This window comes from Rutilus rutilus (genome assembly GCF_951802725.1).
Source record: "Rutilus rutilus genome assembly, chromosome: 4".
Classification (NCBI taxonomy): domain Eukaryota; kingdom Metazoa; phylum Chordata; class Actinopteri; order Cypriniformes; family Leuciscidae; genus Rutilus; species Rutilus rutilus.
The window spans coordinates 30592367-30619593 of record NC_140212.1 but is presented as its reverse complement, the minus strand read 5'-3'; the positions used below and the strand labels follow the sequence as shown (position 1 = coordinate 30619593).

General features: G+C 42.3%; 1 protein-coding gene across 1 annotated transcript; it reads right to left on the bottom strand.

Annotated features, from left to right (window-relative positions):
* Nucleotides 1-2020: 2020 nt before the first annotated feature.
* On the bottom strand, nucleotides 2021-26639 carry LOC311289713 (tripartite motif-containing protein 16-like). Its single transcript, XM_084407943.1, has 6 exons — nucleotides 25985-26639; nucleotides 21337-21432; nucleotides 13601-13834; nucleotides 13195-13354; nucleotides 12994-13041; nucleotides 2021-3188 (listed from the first exon to the last, which is right to left on the bottom strand). The coding sequence occupies exons 1-6, from the start codon at nucleotides 26555-26557 to the stop codon at nucleotides 2668-2670; spliced, it is 1632 nt and encodes a 543-aa protein (XP_084264069.1). The 5' UTR covers nucleotides 26558-26639; the 3' UTR covers nucleotides 2021-2667.
* Nucleotides 26640-27227: the final 588 nt, after the last annotated feature.

The window sequence follows — 27227 nt, the reverse complement described above, 5'->3', positions numbered from 1 at the left end:
GCATATATATATATATATAGGCTATATATATATATATATATATATATATATATATACACACACACACACACACACACACACACACACATTACAGCAGAAATGTTTCCAACATTTTATTTTTCATAAAAAATCATCATATTAGAATGATTTCTAAAGGATCATGTGATAGACCGGATGTCACATGTGACACTGAAGAATGGAGTAATGATGCTGAAAATTCAGCTTTGCATCACAGAAATAAATGATAATTTAAAGTATAATAAATTGAAAACAAATTATTTTAAATTGTAATAATATATCACAATATTAAAAAAAATTCTGTATTTTTGATCAAATAAATGCAGGCTTGATGAGCAGAAGAAACTTATTTCAAAAACATTAAAAATAGTAATGTTTCCAAACTTTTGGCCTGTACTGTATCCCCCAAAAACTGCACAACTGTAGAGTAAAACATTAATAAAAAAGTGATAATAAAAAATGCGTCTTAAAACTGACATGATCGTACAAAATCACAGTCTGGGGACTCAGAACTCAGAACAACTGCTAACATTAAGTTTAAGGTAAAAATAACTGCCATGAAATTATAGTATCTTACTCCTATGCAATAAATTGTTCATTCACTACATCTCTTTACCTCTGTCTTTATCCTCTTCTCTTCTTTTTGGCACTGTATCTATCGCAGACTATGCTCATTTATAATGTGTCATGTAAATTCGGCCTTCCGTCACAATCAGGAAACTTTCACCGTGTCTAGAACTGGCGCGAGCTGCCAGGCCCGTTTCTACCAGGTTTCTACGAGCTGTGTGTTAACAAGTCAGCAGTGCTGTCTACATTGGATGCGGCGTCGGGCAGCTACACAACAAATTACCAACAACTGATCGCGCGCGCGCTCTGTTTCTGACGCACTTCAAGCACTCGATGGACGGGGGAAGATTGAAGAGCCGGAATTATTATTATTTTTTATTTTATTTTTTGCTTTATTTGGTAGTATTTCGAATTAACGGTTTTAAAATAGTAGCCTATTATAAAAAAAAAAAAAAAAAAAAAATTCACTCGTTCACTCATTCTGGCGCCCCTATGGATGAGTGGCGCCCTTAGCATTTGCCTATACCGCCTATGCCGCGGGCCGGCCCTGGGTGATGGGGTTTGGCGTGATCGGCTGCGTTCATCATGCAACTGCAGTTTCAGTGCTGAAACATCCTTACTTAAGTCTTTAACTGTGTTAGTTAGATCAATAACCGCTTGCTTCAGAAAAGTGTCAGTGTCAGAAATAACATTCACTGTCTGTGCTGCCGAATCGCCTCTCACTGCAGTTGGAAACGGCTGCACCAATCTGGCGGCCTGGCGTGCCCGCTCAGCTTGAGTAGCGACTTGGAAGGCCTCTTTGAACGTTTTCACGCCCCTTTCATGACATTTAATCTGGAGTTCTTGATCTAAACCAGCCAGAAATCGTGACAGTTTCATGTATTCAGAAGCATTCTGCTCAAAATCTGGAAAAGCTTCTTTGACCAGTCTACATATGTCTGCTGCATACACTTCCATTGGTTCATTAGGTAATTTGTGACGTGAATTTGGAAATGTTTGAAAAGATGCAATTACATCCTTCTGACCAAAAGCATCTTGCAATTGTTTTTTCGCTGCAGCAAAAGAGTGCTGAGTTTCAGATGGAAAATTTTCCCAAACAATGAACAGTTCAGGTGGCAATCTAGTAGGCAACTCTGCTGCTAACACTGCATCCAAATCAACACCGCTATCTTTATAGCGAGCCTCTTGAATTACCTCATAACGACGGGCCCACAGCTGAAAAGACTCAGAGCCATCGTTGCGAAATGGCGGCGGTAGAGGAATGTCCTTTGGTGTGTGTGCACGGCGCGGCCGCGCATTGGGCTCCCGCGCTGCTTGTGCTTCCTCGTCTGACATCACTGAAGTTTATTCGCGGGACATTAACGTTCACAGCGTCTCGCTGAAATCACAGTAACGTTAGTAATGTAACTTACAGACTGCGTTCGGCCGGAATGTACCGTTAGGCGGAAAGAGAAGTAGCCTAATAACAAAAAGAAACTCGAATATCCGACGAAAAACACCGCTGCCACCAGTGTAACATTTGTTGTGGGTGTTCTCGGGGCTTAAATCTAAATATAAACTTTATGTAAATATAAATAAAACCCTCGGACACGGACGAGCTCTTTCCTTTCTTTACTTTCCACTTTTTCTCCTCTCTCCTCCTCCTTCACTTCCCTCTCAGTATTTCCGCCTCATAATAAAAGTCCTCACAACAACATTGACTTTAACAGAAATATATACTGCTGAATTAACATTGAAATAATCAAATATAACAGCAGCATTAATCTTTTAATATAATGTGCTAGACTTTTAACTCTTACAATAGTAATAATGATTAATGAATAGAACTGAATGACTGAAATAGATCTTGAGAAAAGCAGATACACACCGTCACTCATCATGACTCACAAACACACACTGATCTGACTGTCTAAATGAGGATTCATTACACATTTATTCTGATGTGTTATTTCACTGACAGAAGTTCAACTGTAGTAATAATGTAATGAAGAGAAAATAGGAGACTATAACTTCTCATTATTACTGATTTATCATGCAGCTCAAAGCATTATGGGTAGAATCTCTACAGTCTGTTCTGATTCATCAACACAGTTTCACTGATGATCCAGTATAAACAGTAAACCCAGGATAGAGCGGTTGAGTGAATGTGGTCTGGACTGTGTGGATGAGGCTCATTGTGTCAGAGACGCTGTAGAAGGACAGAGTTCCTGCACTGTGATCCACATACACTCCTATTCTCCTGCTGATGGACTTTACAGGGAGTTTAGTCACTATCTTATTGTGTATGAATGAGTAACTGGAGGAAGAACAATCCAAATTCCAGGACTGATCATTATATCCAAACAAACACTCAATACCCGATCCCTTCCTGCTGATGCTCTTATATGACACTGATATATACACACCATTCCCACTCCACTCAATCTCCCAGTAACAGCGTCCACACACACTCTCTCTACACAACACCTGACACATATCAAATCTGTCTGGATGATCAGGATACGGCTGAAGCTCTGGGTAAGTGTCAGTAATCACTCTGTTCCTCTCAGACAGATGGAGGCGTTTATTCACTGTGTTCAGATCCAGAGTGAACTGATGAGAATCTGATGAAGAGAAAACACATCAGAATCAGGAATTATGAATCTGTCTGATCTTTTATTATAGCTGAACTCTTCATGTTCAATATATCAGCAGAGTCTCAGTAGTCAAGTCACCTTTATTTATTTAGTGCTTTGATCAATACAGATTGTTTCAAAGCAGTTCTCTTACGAGAGTCCTCTCGTACTGCGTTTTTGTAAAAACGCTACGGGAAAAACTCTTTTTTTCACGAATACTGAAGCAAAAAATTATCCTTAATTTTCATACATGTAAAGCGCGTTGCGGCAGTGCTTAGCTATGGCGAGACGGCTTGCTCGCTCATTGGCTGCTCTGCAGCAACTGCATAAGCCTATCGAGCGAGGCCTGAGGTGACGTCAGGCCAATGAGGGCGCTTCGCGCCCTCCTAGCCATTTCCCGCCGAGACGGGTGTGGCTAATCTCTATATAAGGAGCTCGAGAAGGCTGATTCACTTGATTTTCATCTCTTCAGCGAAGCTCTCACATCGCTGGATCACGAGGAAGCAAGCGTCGTTTGAGGCAAGCACTTCAGCGGGACGAGCCACTCGAAGCCGCTGGCAACGCCGCCTTCTACAGCCGTACCTGCTGCGCTTTCCGACGCCATATCCTTTCCTTATTACTGTTCTTGTGTGTGTGTGTGTGTGTGTTTGTTCCCCGCGACACTCACCCCCTAAAAGAGCTGCGTCTTTTTAAAGATGCCTTCATGTGGCTCGTGCCGAGCCCCACTCTCCCAGGGAGACCACCATGTCATCTGTGTCTCCTGTTTGGGTGAGGACCATGCAGCGCTCGCGCTCGCTGACGGCGGCTGCCCTGACTGCGAGCTTTTGCCGATGGTGACTCTGCGGACTCGCCTGGCATCTTTCTCAGAGTCTGCATTCCCCGCCGCGCTGTAAGAAGCGCCGCTCGCAGCGGGTCCCGGAACCCGCTCCAGCCCGACCAAGCTCGCCGGTTCGCCCACCTGCTTCACCGGCTTCTCCTGTATCACTTCCTGATGCTCAGCACCCGCAGTCTGCCGCCGCTTCATCAGAGGAAGTCGTTTCCGAGGCCGCGTCGGGGGAGAAGGATTCCTGCTCTCTGCTAGCTTCAGGCAGCGAGGACTGTGCGAGCTCCGAGGATCTCGCGCCTCCTGCCCGCAAGCCCACTACGAGAGCCAATATCGAGAAGGAGCTCATGCGAGTACTCGCGCTGGCCGCGGCGAGCCTCGGCCTCGAGTGGTCTGCACCGGAACTCCCCTCTCGTACCCGGCTGGATGGTAGCTTCCTCCCTGGTGAGCGCACTTCTCCGGAATCTAAGCCAGCTCCTTTTCTTCCTGAGCTTCATGAAGAAGTTGCGAAGGCTTGGAATGCGCCCTACTCTGCGCGAACGCGCTCGTCTGTGTCGCCAGCATTTTCCTCCCTGGATAATGCAAAAGACCGAGGCTACCTTTCACTTCCGCCGGTGGAACAGGCGATAGCGACCCACCTTTGCCCGCCCTCTGCTGGACGGCGGACTAAACCGGTGTTGCCTTCAAAAGCCTGCCGCATGACGTCGACGCTGCTCGCGCGAATTTTCTCCGCCGCTGGGCAGGCTGCGTCAGCGCTACACACCATGGCTACGCTGCAGATATTCCAGGGTGATCTCCTCCGTAAGTTGGATGAGATGGGACCTGAAGCTATCTGCATCGCGGATTTGAGGAGCGCTTCGGATTTAACACTCCGCGCTACCAAGTCTGCTGCACAAGCCATGGGAAGATGTATGGCTTCCGCCACTGTTGCTGAGAGACATCTATGGCTTACGCTCACGGAGATGGCTGATTCCGAGCGCACCGCGTTTCTCGACGCCCCGCTGTCTTCCGCTGGCCTTTTCGGTTCTTCTCTCTCCGAGTTCGTGGAGAGATTTACCGAAGCCCAGAAAGCGTCTCAAGCCTTCAAGCACTTCCTCCCGAAGCGCTCCGGTTCTGCAGCGAGTCGTGAAAAACAGACTCCGCGGAGCTCTCAGCCTCAGCCCCCGCCTTCGGCCACATCTTCACAGCAGCGACAGCAGCACAGCTCTAGGTCCCGCTCTCACTCTACCAGCCGACGCCCCGCTCAGCGCGGGCCGCGGCCGAGGATTGTGGTAAAGCCGGAAGCCCCGAAGAAGTCCTAGCACTCCTAGGAAAGCGCAGGTGTGTGAGTCCCGTTGCGGCCGGTCTCTCACCCAAGCGCGCCGCTGTTTCAGTCCCAAGACTTGCGACTGTTCCAGCGTTTTCTGCAAGACGCAAGCCCGCACAGTTGCCCGCTTGCCTGCACACAAAAGCCGTTTTCACGGCTACCCAGATATATCCCGAAAAGAGTGTATTTTCTGGTGTCCCGGCCACGGCCGATGGTGCTATAAATGTAGTGTCGATGCCCACTCCTCAGTGCCCATCCCTACACACAAGCACAGCCCTACACTTAGGGCTCGCGCACATAAAATCGACTCAGGTCGATTGCGCTTCCAATATAGTGAAAGTGCCCACTTCCCAGTGCCCACATACACTATGTCTCACAGACCACAGGCTCTCTGTAAAAACGAGACCTGTGCGCGCTCGCTCTGCTCAGGCAGGCAGCGCGTCCAAAGCAGTGAATATGCCCGCTTCCCGCCCACATTTACTCGCAGACATGAGTCCCGCGAGACTCGCTCAGCCCTCCCTCACTCAGTTAAGCACTGTAGTAAGGTCGAGGACGAGCGCTCTGCCCGCTGTAATAAGCGCGCCCCCCGCCTCGAATGCCACAGGCATAACGCCTATGTTATTGCGCCCCGAAGCACCTCTGTCGCACGGCGAACAGAGCGTGCTTCGCATCCAGCCCTTAGCCAGCCATGCAGAAGCATGGGCAGCGCTTCCAGGGGTTTCGGACTGGGTGCTAGGCATTATAAAGAGAGGCTTCTCGCTACAGTTTTGTCGACGCCCTCCCCGCTTCACAGCGCGCGTCGAAACTACGGTGATCTTAGAAGTAGCACACCTACTTCGCGCCGAAATATCAAAACTGATAAGCAAAGGGGCGATAGAGCATGTACCCCTAGCTCAAAGCGAAGGGGGGCTATACAGCAGATACTTTCTAGTCCCCAAAAAGGACGGTGGTATCAGACCCATACTGGATCTAAGACGGCTGAACAAAGCATTAGTGAAACGCAGTTTCAAAATGCTCACGACCAGGAAAATCCTCGCGCATGTTCGCCGAGGAGACTGGTTCATGTCAATAGATCTGAAGGACGCGTATTTTCAAATACAGATAGCGTCACACCACAGGCGATACTTGAGATTCGCCTTCGAGGGTCAGACATACCAGTATACAGTCCTGCCGTTCGGCTTGTCCCTGGCACCTCGTACATTTACGAAATGCATGGACGCAGCGCTCGCTCCTCTCAGACTCAGAGGCATGCGAGTGCTGAACTATTTGGACGACTGGCTGATCCTAGCTCAATCACGATCACAGCTCGTGGAGCACAGAACCATTTTACTCGATCACCTCGAGAATCTTGGTATCACGGTCAATTGGACGAAGAGTTCACTGAACCCCAGTCAAACGATTTCGTTTCTGGGTACCATTCTGGACTCAAAGTCTATGACAGCGCGGCTGTCGCCACAGCGCGTGCTGCACATTCAGCGCGCGGCGAGATCTTTCCGCTGCGGCGCGACTACCCCGCTCAGGACGTTTCAAAGGATGCTAGGTCTCATGGCCTCAGCATCACCAGTTCTTCAGCTGGGCTTGCTCCGCATGCGCCCTCTGCAGTTCTGGTTGAAAGCGCGAGTACCGCGCAGAGCGTGGGTGTCCGGCCGGTTACGTCTCAAGGTCAATCAGAGCTGTGTGACAGCCCTGACACCTTGGTTGGCGGGCGACTGGTACCGATCAGGTGTAAGCCTGGGGACTTCCTCGGGAGTGAGGATGGTGTCGACAGACGCATCCACCTCGGGATGGGGAGCGCTGCTCGAGGGCAGACCGTTCTTCGGCCTGTGGTCGAAACGAGAAAAGCTCCAACACATCAACTGCCTGGAAATGCTGCTCCACTCCAGCGGGATTTCCTTACAGGATATATGTACGGCGGCGGGTTGGGCCTCGCCGTCTACATTTATTAGGTTTTACAACCTAGAGGTTCCCGGCTTGCAGGCTAAGCTACTATCGGTGTAGCCGGTTCAGCTGTCTAACTAGAACACTGAAATCGCATGCGCAACGCGCTGCCGACTGTCTTATGGGCAGAACTGTGTAAGACCCACATTTCCCACATTTAGTTCAGGTTCCCCCACCCTGTCTATGTGATGTCATATTCGCGTCTGCTGACGCAACCATATAAGGACAGAGGGAATCCCCTCTTGTCTCTAGACTCTCTCTGTGAGGTCATGTTTTACGTCTGCGGACGCTACAATATAGGGAATTAAGGTTCCCCTCCCTTAATCCCAGACTCTTTGTGAGTCTATCTGGTGGTTATGCACTGTACACCTGGTTAGCTTCCAGTGATCGGTGTCTTTATCCCAGCACGCACGGCGTTTTACAAGGGGTTCCCGTAGTGTTTTTACAAAAACGCAGTACGAGAGGACTCTCGTAAGAGAACGTACTCGGTTACTAACGTAACCTCGGTTCTCTCTAGAAGAGGGAACGAGTACTGCGTTCTCTGCCGTGCGTACGGTTCACTCTGGTTCGCTTAGGCGATGAAAATCAAGTGAATCAGCCTTCTCGAGCTCCTTATATAGAGGTTAGCCACACCCGTCTCGGCGGGAAATGGCTAGGAGGGCGCGAAGCGCCCTCATTGGCCTGACGTCACCTCAGGCCTCGCTCGATAGGCTTATGCAGTTGCTGCAGAGCAGCCAATGAGCGAGCAAGCCGTCTCGCCATAGCTAAGCACTGCCGCAACGCGTTTTACATGTATGAAAATTAAGGATAATTTTTTGCTTCAGTATTCGTGAAAAAAGAGTTTTTCCCGTAGCGTTTTTACAAAAACGCAGTACTCGTTCCCTCTTCTAGAGAGAACAGAGGTTACGTTAGTAACCGAGTACGTTTTACAGTGATAACAGGAAAATAATGCAACAAAGATTGTTTCGTCTGTACAGCAGATCTAGAGGAAAATAGTGTCATTGTCCAGCTTAAGTAAGTTCAGTGTTGATTAATTTCTGTTGTAAAAAAGTTATTCATTTAGTTAATTTATCTATACAGCCGCTCTGGAGAAAGCAGTGATGTCATCGTCCAGCTCAGTTCAGTTCTCATATAATGGTGTCAATGCAGGAAGAGCAATAATATGGTTTACTAGTTTACCAGATATCCTGTGAAAATCATCATTTACATCAGTGTATCATTTACTGTATATTAATGGTTATTATTCTGTGTTTATTATAATTATGCCTAATATATACACCACTCAAATATTTGGGGTCAGTATGAATTTTTTTTAAATAATTTGATCTACAACGTTTTTAAAGGCACACCGTGTAACTTTTCAACCTTCATAATATATTTCCAAGACCCTTGTGATGGTACATCGACTTACAATAGGTTGAATGACACGTCTGCCAGATAGCCTGATGGGGTCTGTATCGCTTTTACTGGCACTACGTAACTTCGGGGTTCGGGTAGTAACCCGAGCACAAGAAGAACTACAAAATTCGACTGCTTTACGGCATACATCACTTCCCCCACCACTTCCTCAAATCTGGACGTGAGAGGCCAACCAGCGTTTGTTTTCGGCTTTCGTGCGTATGTTTTTGTCATGGGGGCTGTTTACACCTGGCCACTTCATGCGTTTTCTCAGATCGGATAGCTATCTGATCGTGAAAAGACCAGGTGTGAATGCCCTCCGAAATGCATTCGAGACGGATTTGAATCCGATCGCTCAAACCACTTCAGGAGGAGGTCTGTGCCGCATTCCAGACGAAACTGGAAAAGTGTAAATGCATCTGGTTGTTGAAACCACATATGTAAATTGTACTCCTCCCAAAAATGCTAAAAAAAATAAACGTGTGAGAGCGTGTTATAGGCTATATGTAATGTAATAGCCAGATATGACGACGCTACTGGAACACGCATCACCGCAGAATCAGATGAGAAGCTGAGCATCTATTCATCAAGCCAACGTGCAAACTATCGCAAATCAAAGTGAAAGTGAGTTACAGACGCTTAACACACAATCATCATCATTAAAAGTAAAGAAATGAAATGATCTTACCAGGGCTGTTGCTGCTCTCTCTTATTGCGGTCTTTGATTTTGACATTTTAGCTGATGATCAATAAAATGCAGCTCATATCTGTTGCTTTCGGTGATGTGCACTCCATTAAATCTGCATATAGTGTGGGAATTGAAGATCGGATTTAAATCCGTTTCGCAAAAACACATTTATGTGACCAGGTGTAAATGGATTCGTTTTGATAAATCATAGCTATCCGATCTGATAAAACACATGAAGTGGCCAGTAAATAAATCTCTTTGTAAACTTGTTTGCATTCTGTTGTATGTTGTTGCGCTTGCTTGTAGTATGTCATTTTTTTTACATGCTGTTCATTCATCCATTGCTGATAATTAGACCAGTCCAATCATTTCCACATATGTCTAGCTAGCTTTCGATTATCAGAGCTGTTAACAGACTTGCTAACAAACACTCGTTTCTCTTACGTGTTTTTTGCGTCATGTTTTATTGCCTAGCTTGCCTCACGAACTAGTTTGCCAGCTGAACTCAGGTGTTGTGAGGTGTATTTATCACGTAGTCCTGAGGGATATCAGACGACGCTGTTGACGTTGATTCCTGCGATTATCATGAGAACAGTTTTCAATATCTCACATAATTATCAGGACATAAATAAGCCTAACGTCTTCGGAGTCTATCTGTGCCTGTTCCATGCCCGACGCAGGTACCGGTGTGCAGGGTGGGAGGTGGGGGGGTGGAGGGGTATTTACGACAGTGCAAGTATTCCACAGCGACTCTAGGGGTCGCTGTTTGACAAAAACACAATTTCTACACAGTGTGCCTTTAAGTATTCTAGGCCTATTGTTGGTGATTTTCAGTGCTGTAGCCTTTGGCAATCTTGTATGGAAGGCATTTTCTGCCAAATTTAAATAAATAAATTAAATGATTAAAATGAAAATTAAAACCAGATTAACGATTTCATTACAGAAAACTGTACGCAAAATATGTGACAAAATTGAAAATGAAATGAAATGATTTAATTTTCCCGGTGACAGTGCATCATCCCTGAAAACTAAAATGCAATTGGTGATTTCACATTTCATTTTCACTGCAGTCTCGAGGCAAGACTGCCAATATTAAAATGAAAAGCCAAACGTGAAAAAGAAACTACAAATACAGTTTTTACAAAGCTCTTTATTAATGCTCACGCAATAATAGTGACACAATTCAAATTCAAATGTAAATTTTCGTTTTCATTTTAATTCCTCTTTTATTTCGGTTTTCATTTTCGTTTTCATTTTCAAAGACAACCTGCATGCAAATTCTATGTTAATGAGTGGGTGTGGCTTGTAACGGCGCAAGAGGCACGCCTTCTGTAAAGCGAAGTCGCCGACGTCCCTGTTGCATGAGTTGAATGAGTGAAACAAAATTATTTAAATGTGATTATATTGTAATCGAGACGACGAGATATGGCGAAATCTGTTAGTGAGCTTTTGCGGGAAGCTGCCGCAGCATTAGTGGAAACAACCAGCCTGACCAGCATAGCCTACTTCAAACCCTCGGCGCACTGCAGTTCCTCGGCCTGAGTCGCGGGCATCTTCAGTTGCCAGAGAAACTGTTCAAAGTATCCGGTATAAGGCCATTATGATGTTAGACTAGATCATAATCGATGAGGTTCATTCATGTATTATGCTGTTTTGGAAATTCAACTATTTGGGTGTAGCCTACAAAAGTCTTAGTAACACAATTTCTCCAACAATTATAGCCAGACATTAATACCCGCTAGCTTTAACTGAGGACCTCGGCCAACAATGTTTCATATTCGCGTCGTGCCTAACAACGCCCTTCAGCCGTGACTTATTCAGATACAGCACTAGCCTGGCTGTATATGTCCGCTGTTTACGTGTCTTTTGGTTATTTTACGTTTGTGTACAAAAAGAATCACAATGCTGATTTTCATTTTCAGTAACAACTTCTGGATGAGATCGAGAAAGCGAGTGTACCTGCATTTACAGTAGGCTAGATATTATAGCATTTTCCTTCAGGTCAGTCCTATATTCATGATAAAAAATCCGTTTGAATGTCCGGTGTGATATTTTGTACTTTTAACAGTTAAGGGGTTGTCCGTGCCTATAGTCATGTCAGTTGCGTCTTTCTTCTCCGTGATCACAAGTTTGAGTCATTTCAAAAGTCTTGTCTACTGACTGACTCACTCATTAAGAGTATTTGTCTCCATCTAATGGAGAAATAATGTAACTTCTCCTGATGCTTTATGGTCAGGGACTATTTTTTTGTCCAGCGGAAGGAATTGGCTTTTAGTGATTTTACTTCATGAAAGTTGCATAGATACATATTTTTCGGGTTTAATATTTGTATTGTGTGGAAACCGTTTTATCTGTATCTGAATAAGTCACGGCTGAAGGGCGTTGTTAGGCACAACGCGAATATGAAACATTGGCCGAGGTCCTCGGTTAAAGCTAGCGATCAAGACTTGACTTATTGACTTGACTAACAGTTTCTCTGGCAACTGAAGATGCCCGCGACTCAGGTCGAGGAACTGCAGTGCGCCGAGGGTTTGAAGTAGGCTATGCTGGTCAGGCTGGTTGTTTCCACTAATGCTGCGGCAGCTTCCCGCAAAAGCTCACTAACAGATTTCGCCATATCTCGTAGTCTCGATTACAATATAATCACATTTAAATAATTTTGTTTCACACATTCAACTCATGCAACAGGGACGTCGGCGACTTCGCTTTACAGAAGGCGTGCCTCTTGCGCCGTTACAAGCCACACCCACTCATTAACATAGAATTTGCATGCAGGTTGTCTTTGAAAATGAAAACGAAAATGAAAACTGTGAAATAAAAGAGGAATTAAATTGAAAACGAAAATTTACATTTGAATTTGAATTGTGTCACTATTATTGCGTGAGCATTAATAAAGAGCTTTGTGAAAACTGTATTTGTAGTTTCTTTTTCACGTTTGGCTTTTCATTTTAATATTGGCAGTCTTGCCTCGAGACTGCAGTGAAAATGAAATGTGAAATCACCAATTGCATTTTAGTTTTCAGGGATGATGCACTGTCACCGTGAAAATGAAATCATTTAATTTCATTCTCAATTTTGTCACATATTTTGCGTACAGTTTTCTGTAATGAAATCGTTAATCTGGTTTTAATTTTCATTTTAATCATTTAATTTATTTATTTAAATTTGGCAGAAAATGCCTTCCATAATCTTGAGCTTTCTTTAAATTTATATCTGTTTCCTCAAAGGTTAAAGAGATTTGTTACAAAATCCTGTTTAGGATAAATCCATAGAGGAATTTTTACAGAAGAGATTTCAGTTTGTTCTTACTTTCCTGAAGCTTTTTTACTACTGTGATTTTACCTCTAAATCTTGGATGAATGTTTTTAATTGGCTTACAGTGAAAAATAATCATATTTATTCATTAGTTTTAGAGGACATCCTGTTTTAGAAGAATATGTTGAGTCCCCTGATTTACATCTTTGTTAAAGTCACGAGCCAATTGATTTTGCTTCCAGTGCCCCTCGATGTTCTCTCCATTGAGAAACACTAATTTACATGATCAACTCTAAAACTCTTCTGTCATGTTTTCTTTCACCTTCTACAGGAAGAACATGAAGATACTCAGTGAGTTTTTCTGCTGGTTTTCTTAGTGACTTACACTGTAGGAAGTCGTTCCTGGTTCTGGGAACAATGTTGGTGAAAGTGACTGTGGAAATCAACAGACATGAAGAGTGTGATTATCATGTCAAGAGAAAATGATCCCTGCATCCGTTCCTAAGACATTTCTAATATGATCTTCTACATGATATGAGATGATGAAGGATCATTTCTGAGAGCTGATGAATCTCCAGGACTTTACCTCTGTCAGAGATCTTCTTCAGCTCCTCTTGGCAGAAATCCTCCAGTTTGTCTCTCAGCTGACGGACAGATTCTCTCACACCATCAAAAGAGGAGAGAGAACTGAAGGGATTGTCATTTACGTCTGTAGATTCAGGAGGAGCTGAGAGAGACTGGAAACTCTACAGAAAACAGAAATCAAAGCTCATCACCTCCACACTTCATCAATAACCTGCACTACTGTCAGATTTCAGCGGCTCTTGTTGATCTTTAGTAGTGAAACTGGTGCCATCAGGTTCATGGATTTCACATTGTTATAAGAAAAGTGTTTAAATATAGTGTATTAATAAGTTTTGAGTTGTTGTGGTCTGGAAGCTCAATATATCTTTCAGAATTTTTCAGACCCTGTTCTTCTAGATCTCTGTTACCTGCAGGAAATGGATGTGATCCTGTGTGTGTGAAAGCTGCTCCAGCTCAGCGTCTCTCCTCCTCAGATCATTGATCTCCTGCTCCAGTCGCTCCAGTCGTCCTTCAGCTCGACTCACTGCAGTCTTTTCCTGATCTCTGATCCGCTGTGTCGCCTCAGAGCGGCTTCTCTCAATGGAGCGGATGAGCTCAGTGAAGATCCTCTCACTGTCCTCCACTGCTGTCTGTGCAGAGCGCTGTTAGGACACACATCACAATCACACAGTGGCTTCAGTGAGTCCTGACTGAGACGTCTCAAACTTCTCTTCTTCTCCAGACTTTCATTTCATCAACCATTTTTTATAATATACATCATTGACATTTGCAGAGTATCAAACATACTAAACTTTATTTTATTTGCTGATGATACAAATATTTTATTTTCTTCTGACAATTTACAGCAGCTTATGGGGGTGATCACAAAAGAAATTAATAAATTAAAACTGTGGTTTGATGTAAACAAATTATCATTAAAAATAAACAAAACAACGATTATGTTATTTGGAAAACATAAATCAAACCCTCAAGTAAAATTGACAACATAAGTATAGAAAGAGTATATGAAAATACATTTCTTGGTGTGATTTTAGATCACAAAATCTGCTGGAAACCGCACATAAAACACGTTAAAGCAAAATTGTTAAAGACCATATCAATATTAAATAAATCATGACATATTCTGGATAATAAATCAATGCATCTTCTCTATAATACTGTCATGATTTGAGGCTGCGTTCCAGTCCACTTTTAGACTTTTAAACTTCACTAAGCACTTCTCCTTGGGGGAATCCCTGCCGCCATTTTGAAGTGCATTCCACTTTGTGAAGTGGACGAGGGAAGTTTATATGGACAGACCCTCGACCCCTCGATTTTGACAGAGGGAGCGAGTCTACTTCATATGTACACTTCAGGCACCTATATGTCCCACAATGCAGTACGAATGTGACGTCCCCACAGATCTCATCTAATCACCACCACAACAAACAACCCAGACACGCCTACATACATTTGGATGTTGCATTAAACAAATTCTTAAAAGGAAAACAAATGTAAATAATAAATAAACTCCATAGCTGATTCCAAGTGATCAAGGGCTGAGGACGTTCCAATTCAGCCCATTGCAGTTTCCGCCAGCAGTGGGCACTCATGCAACGTAAGCAATGACACTAGTGTTGTGTTCCCCTTGTCTTGTGTGGACTTTTGTTATTTCCTGTTCTGTGCCACATTTTGTAGTCCTTTGTAGTTTTTCATGTTGATCTCATGGTGTATCTTCATTCCTCATTACCTAGTTAAGTTGTTTGCCCCCGTGCATTTATAGCCCTTGTGTTTCACTTGTTCTTTTGTCAGTTGTTGTACATGTAATGGTTGCTTTTGTTTCTGTGATCCTCGTGGTTTTGTTCCTTGAGTTCTGTTTGATCTGTTTGTGTGTTACTTTTATTAAAAATCCCTTCGCCTTTTCCCAGCACGTTACAGAGCAACTGACCAAAAAATGGATCTAGCAGGGAGTAATCAGGACCCTGTGAGAGTGCTTTGCTCCATTTTTCAGGATGGTCGGTCCATAGAAAATTACAGTTTTTGGCTTGCTACCATCTAGCAGCATTTGATGATGCCCAGCTTATGGACTGTTTTTCGAGCGGGCTGGATGACAACATCGCCCAACTGATGCCGGACGATTATACAGGCTGGACCCTGGGTCAGTATATTGACCTCGCTCTGTGGCTGTGTGGATCTCCCTTAAAGGGGACCTATTATGCAAAATTCACTTTTATAAGGTGTTTGAACACCGATGTGTGTCCACAGTGTGTGTCAACAACCAGCCTGTAATGGTAAAAATCCACCTAATACTTTTTCTATAATCCCATATATCATTATCAATCTCTCAGATCAAGCTGTTTCAGATTTCCCCGTTCTCCTCCGTAAAGGCGGGCATACACTGTGCGATGTCTGTGCGATTTCAGCAAGGTATCTACTCACACTGAACGAGTAGATCGCATGCGATGTAAAGCCAAAGCTCAGGACTTCTGTGCTCACACTATACGGTCCGAACGTCGAGCTGCGACTTCACTGCTCACACTATACGTGTGAAATATGTGCGAATCAGCGCGATAAACCCTCGTATGAGGTTGCGCCTAGATGATATCATGTATCCATATTGTCAAAACAAGCATCAGCTATCAATATCAAGATGATTTAGCATTTCCAATTTATGTATTAAATTATTAGTAGTATTATTGTATTATTATTATTATTATTAGGGAAGGTAGGCTACTTTTATTATTAAATTGATAGGCTATTATAATTAAATTGCCACGCAATAATTTCATAGCGCGTCACCGCATAACCAACGCGCTGTGAGGATAATAAAATATTACATAGACAATTTTCAATGAGGAGGAGTAAGCTTCTAAAACATTTTGGTCGATTACAATGGATTATAGGCATATAATTAATTATTAACCGTCTATAATATGTCCGAACATTGCAATAATTCATCAATGAAAATTAAAAACAGCTTTAATTCAAAAACATTGTTTAACAAATTAATAAAAGAGGCAAAGTGTACATCGCAGGTGGCTTGGAAGAAGTGGGTAATCGTTAATCCATTTTGCAACACGAACTGGAGGTAAGCAACAGTAATTTGTAGCTAGTTTGAACTTGTCATGGTTGTTAGATCCACTGTCTCTCTAGTCTTGTGTGTGTGTGTGTGTGCTGATCGTTTCATGTGGGCGTTACCGCTGATTATCTGATTCTCTTATCAGCGCCAGCTGCATTCCATCAGCCAGCCTATTTAATGCCTTGTCTTTTGTCTTGTGTTTGTCAGATTGTTGTTGGAGCTTCCCCATGTTGTTTCCTGTTCCTGTTCTCCTTGTGTGTTCTCTTTTCCCATTTTGAGTTCATCGTGTTGTGCTGATTCCTGTTTCCAGTCTCGTTGTGGGTTCTACACTTTGATCATCACTCATCGCTCCGGGTTGCCCATGGAAGTCCCTGCATCACCAGTCTCCTGCTGTCTGCAGCGTGTTGGACTTATTGTTGTCATTACCAATAAAGAGATCTTTTACTTGCAACTTGCATCCTCGTATACTTGACTCAACAGAACTTAAAGATCTCCCCCTTTTTTCTTTTTTTTTTTTGCTGCAGATGAAACTTCTGTTTTGTGAGGGAAAAACACTGAGTTTAGGGCAATCGGTTCGTAGCATTGCTTAAACTGTGCGATATAGTCACGAGGAGCGACCAAAATTTCTAACATGCCAGAAATTCATCCGACCATCCGATTGCCGGTCGGGAGAGGTTAATCGCCTCTCATTTCCCCCTGTACACTGCACGAACACTGCACGACAAACGACGCACGACAAAGCTGAAAATCCGACCCGAAAAAGAGTCGCACGAGTCAGAATTTGGTTCAAAATCGGACGAAAATCACACAGTGTATGTCCACCTTAAAGGGTAACTAAACCCCTGGTCAGAGCCTGACTCCACCCACTGGCAATATTTGAAAAATGCTAGAAAAGTGGGCAGACCCCAGCGGAGATAGAGGGGACGAACCGTGAGCGGGGGGGCGTGCACCTGAGAGACCTGCTGTCAGACTGTCTAAAATGGATAGTTTGCTCACAGGGTCGCAAGACGACGTAAATATGCATCTGATGAGTTTTATCGAGTTGATGTCAATAGCGCGCACGCTCTCTATAGGCATTTTCATATTTTGCTTCTATGTGAAAAAATCCAGCAAAATGCGCCGGCGCGTTTGTCGACCCCAGAGGATTAACTTTAGCCTAACCATAAATTGTGATTAAAATATATATGATCACTCACATCAAGACGGCGCTGCGGTGGTGGAGTCCATGCAGGATCGAGGAACAGCGTTTGGCACTGCGTCGCTGTTCAGCGCGAGCTGTGTGGAGAAGCCCATTTCCACCTCTATTGCGTTGGAAAAGCAATTCCGAGTAAAATGCAGGTTTTACACTCACGGTCTTCCAGGCCAAGTGCATGCAAACACTGGCGCCTAATTTCCAAGTCTGCTGGAAAGCTATGCAGTCCAGCAGTGCAGTTGCACCCAGCAACAGTACACCTACCACTGTACTAAATACAGATAAATCTACGCTAGCTCATCCAAGGGCGTGGTGAGCTCGTACCAAGGGAGGGCGTGGTGAGCTGGAACCTGCCTACGTCACACAGTACCGCAACAACCAATAGGAAAATTCAACTGCAGTAGCCACCGTTCAACCTGAAGAGGGCAGCACTCAGACGTTTTTACACCATATATTGTAGAATTAAAACCCTTTATACCCAAATGTCAAAAAAGTTACTCGAATCAATGAACAGCATTAATAAAGCCCCATTCTTACAGATCATTAACTAAAAAAAGTTGGTTTAGGGTTTAGTTACCCTTTAAAGGGGTCATATAATGGTACATGCACTTTTACAAGTTGATTGTACTGAAATGTGTGTTGGCAGTGCCTGTACACAACCATCATATAATGATAAAAATCCATCCAGTGGTCTTTTTTTAATCTCCTTGTATGTTTTCTCCTGTCTCAAATCGAGTCCCGTCACATGGTCGGACACCCCTCCCACGATTGTTAATTGACAGCAGCGTTTCAACACAGACCCGCCCTGAACGAGCTGTCATCATAGTCCGCCATTGTTGATACGCTGGAGCAGAATGGCGTCTAAGCGATTGTGGTGTTCTGTTCTTGGGTGTAATAAGGAACACAGCAGTCATTTTGATGTTCCTAAATCCGAACCGCTGAAGACGCAGTGGCTGAGTTTTGTTTTCGAAGGGAATATTCCCCACGATCAACATCAATGCTTTCATGTTTGTGCGAATCATTTCACACCAGACTGCTTTACAAACGAGGGTCAGTATAAAGCTGGATTTGCTAAGAAGCTGCTCCTGAAAAATGGATCGGTACCAACTATTCGTGTTCCTGCTGCACCTCCAGAAGAACTGAAGTGAGTGTAACGTTTTATTAACCTTTATATTAATCTTTGCAAATCGCTAGCACTCTTCACAATGAATGCGGCCAAGGTTTACACTCAGGGTACATTACGGCATGTTTTCTATATACAACGTTCTCAATAGAATTGGAATTTGAATTGAATTTACTCCGCCCCACAGGACATTGAATTGAATTTGAATTGGAATGACAGGAAGTGGAATTAAATTCATGGCAATTCAAAGCAATTCCACACAGTCACACAACAGAAAGAATGTATTGAGTCTTGCATGCATTCAGTGTTAGGAAGGTTACTTTGGAAATGTTATTGCTTACTGTTATTAGTTACCCATTATAAATGTGGTTTGGATTACTTTATTTGGACAACTTTATCAATGCAAAGCAATTTCGTTTTAAGTTGATTAGTAACTAATTGAATTAAACATTTTACGTCAGTAATACAACTAAATAAGTTACTAATCAACTTAAAACGAAATTGCTTTGCATTGATAAAGTTGTCCAAATAAAGTAATCAAAATAAATACAATTACATTTAATTTTGTAATTTAATAACAGAAATTTCATTTCACGTAACTATTTACTCCTCAACCCTGCATACATTTTGTTCTAAAATAGATATTGATCAAATTCTTGAAATAAATTACCCCCTCAATGTTGTTTAATTAGTTTTGTTCCAATGTAATTTTCATTTCATTTCAAAGTAATCACATAAACACAAAGTTGTTGTAAATGCAGTTATCATTTATTCCAAATGCAAAAAAATTACTGAGCAACACTGTTGCATCTCATTCTCAATAGCTCCTCAAATGTTTTTTCATTGAGTCTGCATCGTTCTGGTCTGAATATCTTTCCTGCAACACTAAAGATTCTCTCAACAGGTGCAGAGTGAAGTTGTAAGGGACTTCTGAAACTTAAAAAGTCCAGTGTTGCCCATCAAATTGTGCTTTCAAACAAATGTCCACCTCAAATTATTTAGCAACCATTTTAAATATTTGGTTAAAGTAAAGCATTCTGGGAAATGGAGTCATGTTCCATCATGTTCCACAAAATTACAATTACAATAAATCAAACTTAATTATTTGTTCTGTGACTAGTGCTTTTAACATTCATTGCTAGGGGAAAACATATCCTTTTAAAGTAATCTGTACAAACTAATATAATTTATAATGCAATCATATCTGACATATACTGTAAAGCTTCATTGTTAAACACTTCACTTAAAATATGTATATGAATTTCTTTGAATTTTTGTTGAATTGCAATTCTGCTTCCTTTAATTCAAATTCGAATTGTAATTCTAGATCCTGTTTTTGACATCAATTCAAGAATTGAATTGGAATTAAGGAGTCATTCTCAATTCAATTCTGAATTGTGCACAAGCCTGCTGAGGACATCAGAGATTTATATTACATCATGTGAAAATGGGCATAATCGATCACCTTTAACAGTTGGGGAAGTGGAGGAGAATCCACCCTTTAAAAAAGGGCCTCACCCCATCATGGCCGCCCTTCCAGAGTCCTCGGACAAGATGGCCGCCACTACGCCTGTGTCTCCGGATAAGATGGCCGCCACACCTGAGTCAGGTCTGGACGATGTAGCGCTGACCATTATGGCCATGGCCATTTGGTGTGTATGGTCTGCACACACATTGATTTCGGCGGCTCCCTGGCCCGCTAAACTGTCGAGTCCACCCTGGCCCCCTGCAGCATGCTCCGCCATGGCCGCCTGACCTGCCACAGTTTCCAGGACCTTTTTCTCCCCACAGACCTGGCCCTCCATCCCTCCCCTGTTCCGCCTCTGCTCCACCAAACTTTGTTTGTTTTTTTGTTCTGTATGTGGAATGTCTCCTTAAAAGGGGTATGATTCTGTCATGATTCCTGTCTTATGTGGACTTTTGTTATTTCCTGTTCTGTGCCATGTTTTGTAGTCCTTTGTAGTTTTTCATGTTGATTCAGCTTTCCTGTAGCTCAGACAGTAGAGCGTTGGCACTTGCAACGACAAGGTCATGGGGTCGATTCCACGGGAAAGAAAGAACTTATAAGAATGTAAATGTGTACCTTGAATTGCAATGTAAGTCGCTTTGGATAAAAGCGTCTGCCAAATGCATAAAGGTAAATATAAATGATTAGTCTCCCCAGGTGTATCTTGTTTCCTCATTACCTAGTTAAGTTGTTTGCCCCCGTGCATTTATAGCCCTTGTGTTTCACTTGTTACTTCCTCAGTTGTTGTACATGTAATGGTTGCTTTTGTTTCTGTGATCCTCGTGGTTTTGTTCCTTGAGTTCTGTTTGATCTGTTTATGTGTTACTTTATTAAAAATCCTGCATTTACATCCTCGCCTTCACCTGCTTTCCCCAGCATGTTATATGATAACATATAAATGTTATAGTATAAATACACTTATACTACCATATTTGAGTTACTGTGTGGAAATCTGGGGAAACAACTACAAAGCCAACCTACAGGCGTTATGTACATTACAAAAGAGAGCAATCAGAATCTTTAATAACGTTGGATATCAGGAGCAATCAAATGTATTATTCTTAAAGTCACATAAGGTTATATAAGGGGTGGGAAAAATAATAAGCTTCTGCTTCATCCCGCTCCTTTTTCGAACATAATTGTTATAATACTTTATAGATATTTTCTTTCAGGTTGTGCCAACATACATATTGTATTTTTATTTGTATCTTTTTGTTGATTGAAATAAAAATAAAGAAAGAAAGAAAATATAAAAAGACTCACCTTATGAGACGCCACAGCCTCTCTCAGCTGCTGAAGATCTTTCTCTCTCTGCTGGATCCTCTGCTGGAACGACCTCTGCGTCTCCTTCAGCTGGTGCTAAAGGACAAACCAATGACAGGAGAAACATCACATTAATCATCAACTAAACAGATATGAATCCAGTATCAGTGAAGTGGTGAGATTGAGGGGTTAAAGGTCTTGCATGAAAAGATTATAGGTTCAATCATAAGTGCGAACATTATTTCATCAAGTTTTATTGCCTAGCTTTATATAGATTCACCCAGAAATGTAAGTTCTTCATTGTTTACTCATCATCATGTCTTTCCAAACTTGTATGATTTCTCTTGCTGGATACAAAAGAAGATATTATGGAGAATGTATTTGTTTCTAAAGCCCAAATCAAACATGGTGACACGTCAACAACCTCAAACCTAACTGGCTCATGGATGTCACATGACTTAACATGCCACCATATTTAATATATTTTCAGAAGACTTTGGGTGCTTCTCAATATCCCTCCTCATTTCCTCGCTCCTCCGTCCTCCATCCTATGACCCGGAAACCGATCGAGCTCAGCCATCTTGAAGGACATCTCAATCCTCTAATTACACCACAAGGAGACGAGAAATGAGGAGGCTTCCTGAGGAGTCATGAGTGAGGATACATGAGTGTATCCTTTGCGGAAGTGTTTTATCGACTAAACGTGACCCACTTATCAATTCTCCTCCCCCTTCACATCGGTCACAATCATTGTAACCATTGGCAGGGCTCAATCCAAGGGGCGGGATAAACGGTTGTCTTTCAAATTCCCTCTGCACGCAATAGGATAGCGCTACAACCAACCAGAGAGTTTCCCACCAGTGGAGCTAGTTGATAGATTAAACTTTTGCCGTATCTGGCCGGCAAAACTATGAACACATCTTCCTTTTTTTAAGAATGACTTAAGTGCCGTTCTTTTCTCAAAGAAAAGCTTAACTCCAAGTCCTCCAGAGTCGCGGCCAAAGCCGACTCGAAAGACCGCTGTTCACCAGCAGCAGCCGCCACTCTTTGGAACCGCCGCAACTCTGCCGTCATTATGTTAAGCCCGCCCGCTGACTCTATACACGATGTGATTGGCCTGACTAGAGTTTGATTTTTCCAGCTCGAAAGTCAACGGAGAGTTGCTAGACTACCCTGGCTGCAAAATAAAATTTGCTGCCGCTAGGGTGCGTCTAGATTTCTTGGCTACTTTACCTTTGCACTTTATATAAATCACACATATTGCAACCGGGTATCTTGCTTTATTATTATTCATTATGAATTTCTTGAATAACCAAACTTCAACAATATAAGGGCAGATCTTTTGAGCACTAATGATGATGGGATGAAGTGTTCAAGTATTCCAATGTATAAAAAAGCTTTCATTCGATTCCTCCGTCCTCCAAATTTTTTCACTTGCAGCCTTCCCTCGCACCCTGAAGCTGGAGCTGAGACGCGAGGAAAGGTAACGAGGATACACAAATAAGAAATGAGAAGCACTCTCTGATCAGCCCCATTGGAGTTGTATGGATTTCTTTAATTCTACTTTCAAAATACGGACAGATGAGAAATTCCTTAAAATACCTTCTTTTGTGTTACTCAGAAAAAGTGAGTCATGCCAGTTTGGAATAACATGAGTAAATGATGAATGTTAATTTTTTTGGGTAAAATACTGGTTTAAAGAGGTCCTATTATGCTTTTCCCCATGATAGGAGTCCAAGAGACACAGTTTTTACCCCCCCGAATCTAAACCCTATTTTCTAATGCAGACTAACTTGATGGTTAAACTGTACTTTTAACACTATTCCTCAACAGTATACAACCTCAATCTTTTATTGTGTTCTCACTACTTTTATAATGACTGCTTTCTGAACTATGCAGTTCAATGCTAGTCAGATGTTATAATTGAAGTTACAAATGTAGGTTCAGGAGGAGCCTAATCATTCAGTCCTGTCAATCATCATTTTGAGTGAATATAAGCAGCAGCATTGCGCCGTCCCAGCAACAATTCCTCTGTCATCCCATTGCTGTTTATGGTAAAGCGAATTACATTTCCGACATACGTGCTAATCACAACAGACTGGGACCGGCTGACCAATCGATTTCCAGAAGGCTGGTTTTAACCCCCTGAGGTCGGCAAACGCGCGGGTGCGTTTTGCTCGATTTTTTTTCACATAGCAGCAAAATAAACTTAAAATACTCCGTCATTTATGGTCATACAGACTTAAGAAATATGAAAAAATAAACTGTTAAATGTCTACTTTTTTATGTGTCCACTTACAGGCGAAAAAAAACATTGTGTTTTTGTAAAATAAAGAAAATAAACAGGGTGTGCTTTCTGTCTGTCCGTCTCGGTGAACTTTTTTTTTGGAGCACGTCTCTAAACTTAAACAAAACTCAGCGAATACTATTCACCCAGGCATGAGCAATATATCTTTATAATCATTCAAGTGTGTACTTTTAAATGATCTAATTCAAAACTAAATCAAATATTCTCTGTTTATGTAATCTGTATGAAAAGAGAGAGATGTCAGTCGTTCTCATCTCAGCTCATTATTTTTAATGTGATCCCGCCCACGGAGAGCGCGCGCTATTCAAACGCAAATGATCTGAGGCAATCCATGCAAACTGTGAACGCCCCCATATCAGCTCGAGAAAACACATCAAGTTTAATCAGATCATTGTACTTGTTTACACCGTCTCGCAGCGCTGTGAGGAATAATACTATCGTAATAATAATAATGGAAAATATACCTCAGAAGCGCAGGTATTTCGAGGAGCAACGGATCCTGAGCTATACTGTAGTAAGTTTTTTTCATTCTCAAGTGAATCACGTTTCTGTGTGTGAATGAATGATCCGCTTTTAGCAAACTATAGCCTATTCATACTTTGCACGTAACGTCACAAGTACTGGCTGGCGGGCAAGAACGTCGTTCTCCAGCAACAAAACCCAGTAAACTAATCAAAGATCTTGCCAGGACGTCGCCAGTTTTACTATACAAAATTTGGTGTTTTGAGGTGTAAATGACATGCCATATAGTTGTTATGCGATTGGATGCACTAACCGCAGATGAGATAAGCAACCTTCACAGTATACACGTCTGTGCAGTGATCATCATTCCATCACTCCATCAAAGGTAATTTCAACATTTGTTTGAATACAATGGGTGTATGATCATGTAATTAATCGTGTCTTTAAGTTACTTTAGTTTTGTCAATCAACACCACCAGCTGGTTCGGCGAGTCAGCTGTTTGTGTTATGAGTCTAAGCTAGGCTAACTGTACGTTCACACCGCCATCGGCGAGAGCGGCAAAATTCATTGAAAATTAATGACTTCCGGGCACTTTGACGCTCTCGCCGGTGGCGGTGTGAACGCACAGTAACAGCTGTCGTCTTTTGCTAACAACAAAAGTGTGTGATAGGTTGTTTTGAGGTTTGTGATATCTATGGTTTTCATTGAGAACCAGAGATGACCCAACAGTAGAGCTTGATGACCCAACCTTGTCTGCTTTACACAATTTAGCTACCTTGGAGTTAATCCTAGTCCATAGTTATGCAGCTAGCTCGCTAACAGACTTGATAGCTACTAGAAAGACCTGGAACTACAGGACTCAACATTGAAAATACCTGTTTGTTGCCTGCCAGGTATCCATGGTAGTCACGTGACTGCAAAGTATGAATTGCTATTCTGAGATGAGTAAAAATCGACTGAAATATGTTGAAATAAAATGTATTTGTATAAGCAACGTATTAAACTGCAAATTAACATATGAAAGACAACATTTCGTTGACTAGTTTTGGATAGATTATATATTTTTACTGTAAAATATCTGCCACCTCAAATAAGCTTTTGTTTGCCAATTTTTGCTATATATTTCCAATGCAGGCTATATTCAAAGTAATGAATCCTTAACTTTGAAATATGCATGATAAAATGTATAGTTTTTACAAAGAAAGATTACACTTGAATTGTTGTTGTAATTGTAACCTTTTTAATAAAAAAATATATTTACAAGTTCCAATTATTGTGTGCGTGCAACTACCAGTAAGTATACTGAAGTTTGTTGTTGTTTTTACCTCACAATAATGTCGTGACATGTTGCTGCTCGTTGTCGTATAATGGCGGAGCTTTGCACTGCTCGTGTGTTTAATTGAGAACGCTGTTAATTAATGGAGGTGTTGCTCTGCAAGCCTTACATGTCTCAATTGAAATAATGTTTGTTGTTATTGCACAATGTGTAACGTTGTTTATTTAAGGAGTAATTCTGCAGCTCATAATTATTATATGTTCAGCTGAATTTAGTATGTTGTATATTGTTGCAGTTAATGTGCAGCAAATTAATCACATCCGTATTACATTTTCAGTCTATAGTGTTTCATCGCCATCTAATGGCCTGGCAGCAGAATACACCGTTTTTAGTCGCTTTCACAGATCGTGTGAGTGGGGATTGTTTTGACAGTGGTGTTGTCTGTACATGGAAAAATCTAAGGAAAGACTTAGGTGTAAACGTACACTAAAACGAATTTAGAGTAAAACCATTAAATGATGTACATGTAGTCTAGTTAGTAGACCCCATAAACAATATCATGAGCCTGTAAATGATCATAATGGGTTCTGTAAGTTCATACCTGTTTCTCTGTCCTCTGTGCTGCCGCTGATACAGTGTCGTGGTTTTTATGTTCATCCATCACACACAGCAAACATATACACTTCTGATCAGTGCGGCAGAAAACCTCGAGGATCTTGTCGTGTTTCTGGCAGATCATCTCCTGCAGTCGTCCAGTGGCATCAGTCAGATTGTGTCTCTTTCCTTTAAACAAACTCTCATGTTGTTCAAGGTGATTCTGACAGTAAGAGTTCAGACACACCAGACAGGACTTGACGGCTTTGTGTTTTCTTCCAGTACAGACGTCACACTGCACATCTCCAGCTCCAGCGTAACAGTCAGCAGCAAGTTTAGTCTTCTTCAGTTTCTCCACCACTTCAGCCAGAATGGTGTTTTTAGCTAAAGCAGGTCTTGGCCTGAAGGTCTGTCTGCACTGAGGACAGCTGTAGACTCTCTTCTCATCCTCCTGATCCCAGCAGTCTGTAATACAGATCTTACAGTAACTGTGTCCACAGGGAATGGCCACTGGATCCTTCAGGAGATCCAGACACACTGAACACATGAACTCATCCTGAGAAAATCTGGCTTCTGCCATTTTACTGCATGAATACAGAGACACAACAGCTCAACGACACTTCAGTTTTACTTTCCCTGAACTCATGTGATTCCTGTTTCCTGGTTCTGTGTTTGAGTGCCGTGTGCAAAACAGGTGTGTCTGTAAAGCAGCTTCCTTATTCCTGATCCTGAAGAGCCTCATTCCTGCTAAGTTTTTAGTTTCCATGTGTTCACAAACACACATTTTGTTTAATAAGTCTCAGACAGACACTCAAAAATATAAGTTAGAGAGAAGCAAGACAACAACCTTAAAAGTTCAGTAATTCTCTATCCTAAATACTACACTGTTACTGGAGGACTGAAAACTGTCCAGAAGAGTCACCATGAAGTCAAAATCGCCAAATCTTAAATTTAATATTGCAGTATTTATTATACATTATTTACCTGTGCACATAGGACTGGGCAATACAACAATATTTATCAAAATATAATTTTCCTCAATAAAATTAGAACAAAAGTTCATAAAATGTTCCATATAAGAGGAACATAAACAGCGTTAACGGCAACACGGTCCATTTATCAGCTCAGCTTAAATGACACTGCAGCGCTCTAGATGCGTTCACTTGCTGATTGGTTTTGAGGGATAAGCATTGTTCCCTTTCGAAAGGGAACTCGCACTGCTAGTAGTGACGTCATAGGCTGTCGCCGGT